General features: G+C 43.5%; 1 protein-coding gene across 2 annotated transcripts in view; it reads right to left on the bottom strand.

The window, feature by feature from the left end:
* Positions 1 to 6,287: 6,287 nt before the first annotated feature.
* Positions 6,288 to 11,914, bottom strand: part of lhfpl2b (LHFPL tetraspan subfamily member 2b) — a 21,840-nt gene continuing 16,213 nt past the window's right edge. For both annotated transcript variants that reach the window (XM_063195131.1, XM_063195133.1), the window contains exon 3: positions 6,288 to 10,260. In XM_063195131.1, coding sequence (XP_063051201.1) covers positions 10,004 to 10,260 — 257 coding nt within the window. In that variant the 3' untranslated portion in view covers positions 6,288 to 10,003. The remainder of the gene's footprint in view (positions 10,261 to 11,914) is intronic.

The following is an 11,914-nucleotide window of genomic DNA, read 5'->3' as shown; positions in this document are numbered from 1 at the left end:
CCTATTTTTATTTTAAGCCTTTCTGACTTCTTTTTAGTTGGAAACTGGAATGTCAAAATTCGGCCTGTCCCGCAATTCAATTTGCGGTCACCAGGGTCGTCTAGATTTCTAGGCTAGCAATGGTGAAAAGTCTTTAAAAAATCCTGGTTTCGGTTTGTGATCCGGATCACCACCAAAATGTAATCACTTGTTCCTTTGGTCATTTCCAACTACTCCACAAAGTTTCATCCAAATCCGATCATGACTTTTTTGAGTTATCCTGCTGACAGACAGACAAACAGACCAGACAGACAGACAGACAGACAAACCAATGTGACCGAAAACACAACCTCCTTGGCGGAAGTGGGGAATCCCAGCCTTCATGCATGATGACGTATGTACCGGTAAACTTTCTTCCCATATTCCTTGACTCTTTGCTGGTAAAGGAGTCCACTTTACCCCCCAGCCCAACTGCGACCTTCCTGATACTTCCCCCCCCCATTCAAAATATTAATTGTGGCTCCTAACTAACTCCTACGTAAGTGCCTTTAACCTCACCCTGACTACCTTGCAACACCTCTGATCTGGTGGGTTGTACTGCTCTGGGCCCAGCATGTCACATGTCCTTATAACCCCCACCTGCACTAAAGCTGACTGCACACCAAAAAAGACTGGAGACAACTCTGACTGCTAACATAGACCGTTGTATGTCGAATTCTGTTGCCCTTGATCAGCTGGAAATTGTGGTCACACACACACCAGACCGACTCCAGTGAACTCGCCGGCTGCGTGAGCGTTCTGCGACTGGTTGGTGTGTGGGGGTGGCTAGACTCAACAGCACTAATAAAAAAGGGAACACATATAGTTGCAACTTGCAAGTAAATTTCAGGTATTGACGAGCATTACAATGAAGAAAACGAGACGAACATAATTGGCAATTGCCAAAAGTGCTGCTCTGGACCCTGTTTCTTGACAGTGTAGTTGCTAACCATAAACAACAACAAAAACTGTGGCCATCAACTTTGAGCTTTTCCAGATTTAACCCCAACATTTTCACTAAGGCTAAATACACACTGGTGGGTTCTATTCTGTTTGTGTGGGCCCCCATGTTTTAAAAAGGACATGTACACCTTAAAATGCATGAAATATCCGTACCTATTTGTTGTTTTCTTGTCCCGTAGCAGACCAACGAAGCCCACTGTCCTCCAGCCCCCTCAAACGGGACTGAGACTGAGACACACCAAGCCGATTCTTACAGAGCGTCTTCAACTCGTCCTGACACCCAATCGTCGGGTTGGTGTGGAACTACTTTACGTAAGCCCTTAGCGCAGAGCCTATGTTATAACCCTTACTGTCTCTCAAATTGTACTTAAGAGTGATTCTCTAATTCGCCTACACTTTTAAGTCCGTGGATTTTATTTGGCAATTCCACTAACTATTAACTGCATCCAATGATGTTTTGGACATTAGAAAACATTTATCTTTCATATAATACAGAAAGTGTAGACATAGCATTATTTCCCTCAGCAAGAATGAATATTTAATACTGGTATTGGGCGTTTTCATGCCGTCCTGTTTTCCAAATGTCAGATTCAGTCTTCATATTAGCATGTAAAGAAACTTGTTTTGCCCAAGACGATTGCAAATGTTGATTCACAGTAATCATCACAATATGACAAAACTGTCAGAAAGACCACTGTCCTTTCCATTATACATGAAATTTGCCATTTTGTGTGTGTCCACGAAAACTGTGTTAACCGTGTCACAGTCTGAAACCGCCTCCATAAATCAGTAATGGTTTGGTCTTAGGCCATACGAATAACATCACGTGATGTCATAACCTCTTTGGCAGGATACGGGAAGACTTTTTGGTACATTTTTAGCTCCATCCTTCCATAATTTAATCCATTCTTTTTCATGTTCTCATAGCGGGAAAATTGCCTGTCAACAGTGTTATCAACATATTCATAAGAATCTGAATTAGAAATCACACGTAGAAAAACACAGATAAAGCATACAGATACATGAATTGATTAAGGTGTTGTGGTGGAACTTCTGAGGTCCTCAGTTAGCACAACACCATAAAAATGGCTGAAATGTCAACGGTGTTACCGTCAATGGTGTTACAATTAAGTATGACAGTCAGGGTTGCCAGATGAGACTGATGATTTCCAGCCCAAAAAATGATCAAAATCCGCCCTAAAAACCCGCCCAATTCTATTGATTTATATGGCAGTGGGAAGGTTTTTCTGATAGATGCCATTTTTACCCGCACACGGCCATCCTAAGCAGCCCAATTGGGCGGGAACCAGCCCAATCTGGCAACACTGATGACAGTTGAGGAGGAGTATGTTTTTGCCAATTTATATCCATATTGGCAGACAAACAAACAAAATAATTAGTGTTCTAGGGTGATGGGTTTGTCTGCTCTGTTTTTTTCTCCTATAAAAGTGCCGACTTGTTCCCCTGCACTGTTGACCGTAACACAGTTGAGTTACACCGTTGACTGTTTTGAAAGTGTTTTTGCGCTATTGATCCCTTATGTGTTGGAAAAATCCTATGAACATACACTAGGGATTATCTCTGGAGAAGGAAGTCTTGTGTAAGGAGGGTGACTATATTCAAATCAGACGTTACAGGGATTTATGATGAAAAATGTGTCAGTCTGTATCACAGTGACTCATAAAATCCTACTTATGAAGCTCAACAATCACATTTTCTATATCAGTTGCACAGATTAATGACAACATTACTGCTAAGGGACATAAGCACTTTCAAACATATATTGTTTCAACTCTGTAGTATTTTTATATATGTTTGAAATGACATAGTATTTGTCCATAACACTGTTGACAAAATAATTAAGCAAATGTTCACTTTCATTAGAGTATTTATCAAATGATTTAAGATTAAGCTTGGCAATTTGTTTGTTTGGAAACTTAAATATATACACTATGTAAACATCTAGGTCATTTAGTCAAAAAAAAATACTGATAATTGACATTTTGCTTTTGCCAAAAGCGTAGGGAAATCGTAGAATCACTCTTAAGGTTCTCAGAAATGTCATAGCAGTGTTGTTATGATGTAGGCTAGTTGAGTGTTTTCAGCAAATATTGAATAGGCCCGCTGGTGACCCCATGATCTGCACTAATCGGTTGTCGGAAACCCAGACCTCCGCCTCGGGAAAGTGCAAAAGAACGGGTACTCAACTTGGGGTTCGGAAACACAAACTCGGAGCACTTCGGTGTACTCCAAGTTTGTTTTAACATTAGTGTTTTCAGACATTTGTATTGTCCCCAGCTGTCGCAGTAGAACGCATTTACAACGGTTGTCGGGAGATCGACCTCGGGTCCATTGACAACCCAGTTTCAAAAGAATGAGCCATACGAGGCTGTGATGCTCCTGGTGGTGAGCATGGTGAGTATGCTAGGGGCTGCACTGGTCTGGAAACATTAATGGCCTACAGCTCCAGCAGCAGCAGCAGCAGCAGCAGCAGTAATCCATTAATATCCTAATTATGCTACTGTCTCCCCCTAACTCTGACCTGACAGCTACAAGAGGACCACGCTCACTCTCACTAAACACATCCGTCTGCTCGCCTCGCACACATAACAGGCTTCCCACTGTCTCTCTCGGTGTGCTGTATATATACACACACAAATAGGGACACCCTGCCCAGAGAGAGCACTGCTTCTGTGTGTGTGTGTGTGTGTGTGTGTGTGTGTGTGTGTGTGTGTGCGTGTGTGTGTGTGTGTGTGTGTGTGTGTGTGTGTGTGTGTGTGTGTGTGTGTGTGTGTGTGTGTGTGTGTGTGTGTGTGTGTGTGGCTGGGAGTGGGTGGGCTTAGGTCATGTCACATGTTTACCTGCCACACACATACGTACACACACACACAAATGCATAGACATGTGCACCGTAGCACAGCAGAGAGGAGGTACTAGGGACAAAGCACTGTCAGCGTGCCTATTTTCTGGTGTGCTGTGGTGTGTCCTGTAGCATCTTCTAGACTAGTGTTTCTCAACAGGGCGGATTATCACCCCAGGGGGACATTGGGGAGCCCTAGGGGGCATTGAGAAGGATGCAGCTGAGTTCATTTGTCCGGCTTTGACGATCCCAAAATCGGTTGCCTGAGATTACGATTTTCTGTCTAAAATGAGAGATCTTTCAGCCCTAGTATACAAGAGTGTCTAGACTGTTGGCCATCTCTAGTCTGTCTTCTAGTCTGTGGCATGGTTTGCCCAGTAGCATCTTCTCTGTTATGTTGTGTCCACTAACATCTTGTAGACGGTGGGCCTTCCGCACTGCATCTTCTCTGTTATGTTGTGTCCACTAACATCTTGTAGACGGTGGGCCTTCCGCACTGCATCTTCTCTGTTATGTTGTGTCCACTAACATCTTGTAGACGGTGGCACCGTCTTGTAGACGGTGGGCCTTCCTCAGTGCATCTTCTCTGTTATGTTGTGTCCACTAACATCTTGTAGACGGTGGGCCTTCCGCACTGCATCTTCTCTGTTATGTTGTGTCCACTAACATCTTGTAGACGGTGGCACCGTCTTGTAGACGGTGTCCAATAGTGTTATAGACGGTGGGCCTTCCTCAGTGCATCTTCTCTGTTGTGTTGTGTCCAATAGTGTCTTATAGGCGGTGGGCCTTCCTCAGTGCATCTTCTCTGTTATGTTGTGTCCACTAACATCTTGTAGACGGTGGGCCTTCCTGAGTGCATCTTCTCTGTTGTGTTGTATCCAATAGTGTTATAAGCGGTGGGCCTTCCTCAGTGCATCTTCTCTGTTATGTTGTGTCCACTAACATCTTGTAGACGGTGGGCCTTCCTGAGTGCATCTTCTCTGTTGTGTTGTATCCAATAGTGTTATAAGCGGTGGGCCTTCCTCAGTGCATCTTCTCTGTTGTGTTGTGTCCAATAGTCTCTTGTAGACGGTGGGCCGTCCCCAGTGCATTCATCAGCACCCGCTGGGTCACATTAATCACCTCATGCCTAATTATACATTGATTGGGTGGTCAGACAAGACAAAGAGGCCTCTCTTTCACACATGTACACACACATGCGCACGTACACAGGCACACACACAAGGGCCACACACACACACACGCATGCGCGCACGCACGCACACTCACGCACGCACACACGCGCACACACACACAAACACATACAAACTACTGAGAAACACACACACGCACACACACACACACACACACACACACACACACACACACACACACACACACACACACACAGTAAAAGTCATTGAAAGATTCGATCACAGGGATTCTCCATGTGTGTGGTCCATTTTGTTCACTGGGGTTGCCGGATGTTTTATGTGCATTTCTGCATTTACAAATAACTTTTTATGGCATTTGCAGTGTTTTCAGAACATGCAGACTATATTACAGTATATATTTGGGTATTTGATATATGTCAGTGTTAGTTAATACCAGTGGAAATGAAGATACCATTACAAGTTCAGTACCTTTGTAGGATTTTCACACCACCACGCCACCCCTACCCCTGTGGGTATTTGTAGACTGGAATGTACAACATGCTATTATTTTTAGATTCATACATTATATTACATTAATATTTGTTATCATTACATTATATTAAGTTGTATTGTTTTAGCAGGGTGTATAATTTCATTTTCAGTTTTAAGATGCTACATTTGTAATGGAACATTGTTCATCTGCATCTCCGATTTGAACAGACATAGAGAGATTGGCTTCCGTGGAACTGCTCTAACCATGTATTTATTATTATACCTGTGGTTTGAAGTAATACCATTAGACACCCACACACGGTTGAAAGCAGAACTTTTCCTCATACTCTGCTCCTCCAAGCCTGTTTACTGCAGCTATGGCTTAAATAGAGCGGCATAAGTGAAGTCAGAAGAACCTTTCACCCAGCACTCTGATGAACCGCTAGAAAGATCATTCAAAGAAGGACTTGAATAATAGTGGAAAAAATAGTGTTTCTTAACAAACAGGCTATTTCTACAAGTCAATCAATGTGTACTAATAACATTGTTTTTAATGTAGTAAGAGTACATTTAGTTGTGACATCTCGGTTGTTTTGTTGTCACAGCAGTGTTGTGCATTAGAGGAATAAAAGAAAACGGTGCATTTGTTTCACTTGTACGAAATAGGAAGTAATTTTCCTCATTAGCCTAACCTTCCCACTGGGGTCGTGGAGGATTTGTTGGTATAATGAACACACTCAAGGTGACTTTCATACATGGTGGTGAGGTGACCTGTGTGCAGTTCTTGCTACGGTAATAAAGTAAAACACTAATTCAGGGGATTATTTCCAGACGGTATTTCTTTTATTTAAAAATGAAGTAAGAACTTCCAATTTCAATAAAGTAACAAAAAAGAAAAGATTATGTTACATTATTTCAACTCCCACATGACTTGATCCCATTGCTGATGTCTGAAATGAAATGAAAGACCACAGAAAGTTTTTTTTCTAGTGGAAAAACAAAACAATGGCGTGTTAACGGAACCATTAATTTCTGAACTAACCGACTAAATTTCTAGAAAATAAAATAAAACGAGATTCTTTGCTAATCAGAAGAAAGTCATGAACCCACTCCTTCTTTACAACATAGCTTTGATTTCAACAGGTTAAAAAACGCAGAAGATACAGCACTGAGTGGGAGCTGAATTTGTTGTCGTTGTTTTTTCTCCCTCTGCTTGCACTCTGGTCCTTCCACCACCAGAGGGCGCTACCAGAGAGTAGAGTATAGTGGAATATTGCACATCTCACACATGCACCACATTTAACATACAGATGCAACAGATAACAGAAAAATAACCCGAAAGCAAAATGTCATGCACATCAATTAGTTTGGCACCTTGGACAACATAAAAAAGGCAACTCAATAAACACATATGAAAAAAAATAAAACAATAAGAGACAGATGCACATGTCAGTGCAGTATAACAGACAGAGCCGTACCCCACCATGGGCCTGTGCAAAGGGACTGTGGTTTTGGTGGTCTCTGCAACACCATGTTGCACTTGACAGAGGTGTCAGATACCGAAAGATATAGCAGAGTTGTTTGTTTTTGTTTTTGTAAAAATGGTGCGGCTTCCATCCGCTTGGGCAGATAGTATACTACCCTTCTGGTTTTAGAGTCGCTCAGAGCCACACCAAAATGAACTGGTTGCTGAGAAGGTTGCTTGCCGTGTGTTTGTGCGGTCAAGCCGTCTGACTGCAAGAGGTCTTAAGACCTGTTTACCGGAATATGTGTTTAAAGCGTCACGCTTTTGTTTTGTTTCTTTCATAAAGCAGGTGCAGCAGCACAAAACCACAATGGCTGGTAGGCCGGCTATTTTTGGATTATATTGCCTGACGTATGACAATGATTTCGCATCTGTTAAGGCTAAACAATGGTTCCAAAAATAAAAAATAAAAAAACAAACAAAATGGAGTGTAAAAGCGCATACATTTCCAGCTTTTTTAAATGAGTGCAGTATGAAGCAATCCTTATATAACTAAAGCACAGCTTCTTCTTTTTTTATTTGATCCGAACTTTCCACATGGTTCTTTTAATGAATTGTAAATGGTCACCAGCATAAGCTTAACGTCAAACGCTAGCCGCCCCGTAAAGTGAGGGGAGGGAGAGCTACAAAGTGGTCAGAAATGCTATAGTCAGTCCGTACTAGTGGTTGGAAAAGTGGTAGTGGTTAAAAAGGCTTTACAGGAGCAATATGGGACAAGGGTGGCTATCTCGGAAAACAATTCTCTTTTTCAGTTATCATTTCTTCCATTCTTCATTTGGAAAACAAAACAAAAAAAGCTAAGATTCTGTCCTTATCTTAATACGTAATAAAGACTTATCACAATGTTTCTAGACAGTATTGTGACATATTCTAAGGCCTCATTCTCGTTTTTTTTTTTTCTTGTCCCTGCTAAAGATGAAATCATTACAAAAATACTGAGCAGTATTAAAAACAGAAATGACTAAGACATTCTAAGACCATAACATGAGCTATGAAAACAAATGAATTTGTTAGTAGCCTATTCCATGACTATACATATTCAGTAACACCTAATAGCTCAAAACATTGATCCTGGGCATTTGATGTGACATAGTATCTGGATAGGTATAATATATGCCATATCATATTAATATATATCAGGACAATCATGATCATCTTGTAAGACCACAGAGGTCACGAGATCACTGAATCTGCTGTACCAATACTCCCCACCCCGTCTCCCTCCACCTACCCCCCTTATTTGACCTTAAGGCCGTCTCTGCGCGCGGGAATGCGATCACTCGTTGGTGCTGTTTTTTCAGTCCCAATGTGTACTGTGTAGACCGCAAAACGCTCGAAATATTCACTTATCAAACAACGCGCCCCCTTTAGAACAAAATCCACACGTTTGCCAGAATGTGCTTAGCCGACAAGTGTGGCATTTGGAGCATTTTTCTTAGCTCGGGTCCAGTTGTGCCGGTAAACTCGAGATAAGTGAAAGTAAACATCGTCAGGACGTATCAGGAGTGTGAGAGAGCGGGATTGGGATTCCCGCTGCACCATTTAAGGAAACATGTGACCAAGCTGCCTTGGCGTCAGCTCAGCTTCCTCCTGCACCCAGCAACCCCCCCACCCACACCCCCACCCCACCCTCAGCCCACCCAAACAGCCCCAACCCCCTACCCTCCCCAACCCAGCCCATGTGAAAGTGTATTGTCTCCCACACACGTACAAACTTAGATGCTGAGCTAACCTCGGTGCTCACTGCTCTCTCATCCATCTCCTGATTCCATGATCCATATTTGTAAAAAAAAACACAGTGGCAGAGTTACAAGGCACATATTACAGTCATTTGAAATATGTTATTCCGCTGGGTAGAGAAGAGATTTCACCGTTAAAGAATCTGACGGCCAAATAAGGGTAAACGAGAGAGGCTGGAGCTATGCAAAGCAGCGCAGCGCAGCGGAGCGAGCAGGCACAGTGGTGGTATGTATGTACTGTATGTCCCCCGACCGTCCTGTTGCCTTTTTCAAAGTCCTCCAAGTTGAGTCACTCTCATTTGTCCTCTTGTGGTTGCACTCTTGTCAGGGTTCTTTTTGTGTTGTTTGTGTTATGCGTGTCCAGAGTCCCGAGCAACCATAACACTAATGAACAACTTGGACTTTGAAGCATCGTAATAAAAACCATCAGAAGGTACTGGCTTAACGACATACTAGGGTTTTCTTTTGTTCGTTCTTCATAAAATGCCAAAATTGCAACACATTTAAGAAAAAAAGAAAACATCTATTGGTTTTCTAACACCACTTGACTGTTTTGTATTTTTTCTTTTTTTTTAAGTACATTCACCTCATCTATAAACATTTCTTCACAACAAAATATCGAAAGGCCTTTTTTGCGGATACGTTCAGTAATACACAAGTGGTAGATGATGATGGTCGTCCTCGGTTCCATTTAGTCTAACTACATACCTAAAATGCCTACTTACATGCTAAGTACAAAAAAACAGTATACGGTAGGTCTGCTGTGTGTGTAGTAAAAAAAAAAGCTGGAATGCTGGTATTTAAGCTCGACCCCTGGACCAATTTAGCAGCCCAGGGGACCAATGGGCTTGAATGGTGAAAGCCTCCCTCGTCCTATCGCCTCGCTGCTATCATCTGCTGCTTGCCGCTGACTGGGTGAGGATGAGAGAGAGAGAGAGACCAGCCATGATCTCACTTAAATGACATGCTGGCTCCACGCGGTCCTGGCTGGGGGTTTGATGACAGTGGTTCTTAACGTGGTAAAATGACAACTTTACGATCCCTTTTAAGAAATCATGGCCCTTGTACTGTAATGCCGAGGCTGTGCTCTGGGGTTTTTCTTTTTTACTTCTTCTCCTCCGTTCCTTTCCTTTCTCCCTCTTTCTTTCTCTTTTTCCTTCTCTCATGCTTTCCATTTCTCCTCCTCCTCCTCTTTTTCTTCTTCTTCGTCGTCTTCTTATTATTTTTCTCTCTTCCTCTTCCACCACCACCTCCTCCTGCTGCTGCTGCCTCCTCACAGCACGCAGACCAGGCTGCGTCCCTCCTCGATCTCGTCCTGCACCTTGTCGCTGGAGGTGGCCTTCTCGGCCTGGGCGGAGAACATGGCGCAGAAGAAGGTGAGCACCGTGCCTCCGATGGCGGCGTAGAAGGCCCAGCCCAGCGAGCAGTCGCCCACGCGGTACGGCGAGCTGTCCGGCCCGCAGTACTGCCGCACCTTGTCGCAGCCCCAGCCCGCCGGGTACAGCATCAGGCCCATGATGAGGAACAGGCCTACAGGGGTGGGGGAGGGGGGCGGGAGAGGGGTGGAGGGAAAGAGAAGCAGATAGCAGCCAGTCACAAACCTATTTACTGCTCCGGCTTACCTTGTTAGTGTGTGTGTGTCTGTGTTTGTGCGTGCGTGTGTGTGTGTGTTTGTGTGTGTGTGTGTTTGTGTGTGTGTGTGTTTGTGTGTGTGTGTGTTTGTGTGTGTGTGTGTTTGTGTGTGTGTGCCTATCTCTGCCAATTTACTGTCTGGCTGTGTGTCGTGTCTCTGTGTGTTTGTGGTTGTGTATTAATGCCTAGCTGCCAGTGTGTGTGTATATATGTGTTTGAGTGTGTGCGCCTGACTGCATGTGTGTTTGTGTTTGTGAGTGAGCTCCTATCTCCTAGTGTTTATGTTTGCGTGTGTGCGCGCGCGCGCGTGTGTGTGTGTGTGTGTATGTGTGTGTGCGTGTGTGTGTGTGTGTGTGTGTGTGTGTGTGTGTGTGTGTGTGTGTGTATGTGTGTGTGCGTGTGTGTGTGTTGCATGCTTCCCTGTCTGTGTGGGTGGGGTATGGGGGCAGTGAAACTGGAAACTGTAGCTAGGCTGAAAGTCAGCAGTGTAAACAAACAGACCAACAAATGAAGGTAAATAAACAAAGGCACAAACCAATAAACAAATACTATATGCCTGAAAGGGACTTTTAAAGAGGAGATGCTTTGAATTATGAGAGGGAGAGAGTAGGAAAGAGTGAAAGAAGGGGAAAGCTGGATGCTTCAGTGTAGGGCTGCACAATATATCGAAAATAATCGAAAATCGTGATATCGAAATCGTGATTTCAATCGGGATTTAATCGTGGCAATAGTGACCTACCTTCGAGAGTCTCCTTGAAGCCACAAGATACTGACAGGCTGGTGTTTCTGGCCAGAAATCTGTTTCATGCTATTGCCTTTTACATAATTATTACAATTCATTTTATTTTGCTCATCCCGTATATAATTCACTCATTTTAGCAAAAATCAATAATGGTGATTAATAATCGTGATTATGATTTTGACCCAAATAATCGTGATGATGATTTTTTCCATAATCGTGCAGCCCTACTTCAGTGTCTGTCCTGTCCAGCTACTGAGTCTGTCCTGTATTTGGTGGGTTAAGAGCAAGATGACGTGCTTTGGATTATAGGAGAAATTGAGGGAGATAGACTGATAAAGAGGTAGAGACAAAGAGAGACAGAGAGAGGACACAAACGCTTGAGTATACATAAAAGGACGTTGAGTGTTTGTCCAGTCCAGCCATTGAGTGGTATTGTGTGTTTGGTCGATGAAGAGTTGACAATGAGAGTCAAAGAGAAGGACAGATAGATGGATGGCGTAAGAAAGAGTGAAAGAAAGCCAAAGCTAGGCATGCAGTGACTGGGCAGTCCAGCTGGCTTGAGTGTTTGAGTGTTAGGTAGCTGAACAACCAGGTCTTCGTAGGGTACACTCCACATTCTCCTTCATGGACCAAGACCAAGGTCCTCTCTCTTTCTTCTCTCAGAGAAGCTGGCAGGGCCCATGGGCTGCTGTTCCCTCTCCTGGGTCTGTTTGTGTGCTTGGTAGATGAGTAGCTTGGGCCCTTGCTCTTTCTTGCAGCCCTTCATGACCCTTCCTCAGCCCCATCTTGCTTTCTCTTCCCATCCCTGCC

This window comes from Engraulis encrasicolus, chromosome 3 (assembly GCF_034702125.1).
Source record: "Engraulis encrasicolus isolate BLACKSEA-1 chromosome 3, IST_EnEncr_1.0, whole genome shotgun sequence".
Taxonomy (NCBI): domain Eukaryota; kingdom Metazoa; phylum Chordata; class Actinopteri; order Clupeiformes; family Engraulidae; genus Engraulis; species Engraulis encrasicolus.
The sequence above is the reverse complement of the archived record's forward strand: the minus strand, read 5'-3'. Positions and strand labels throughout refer to the sequence as shown.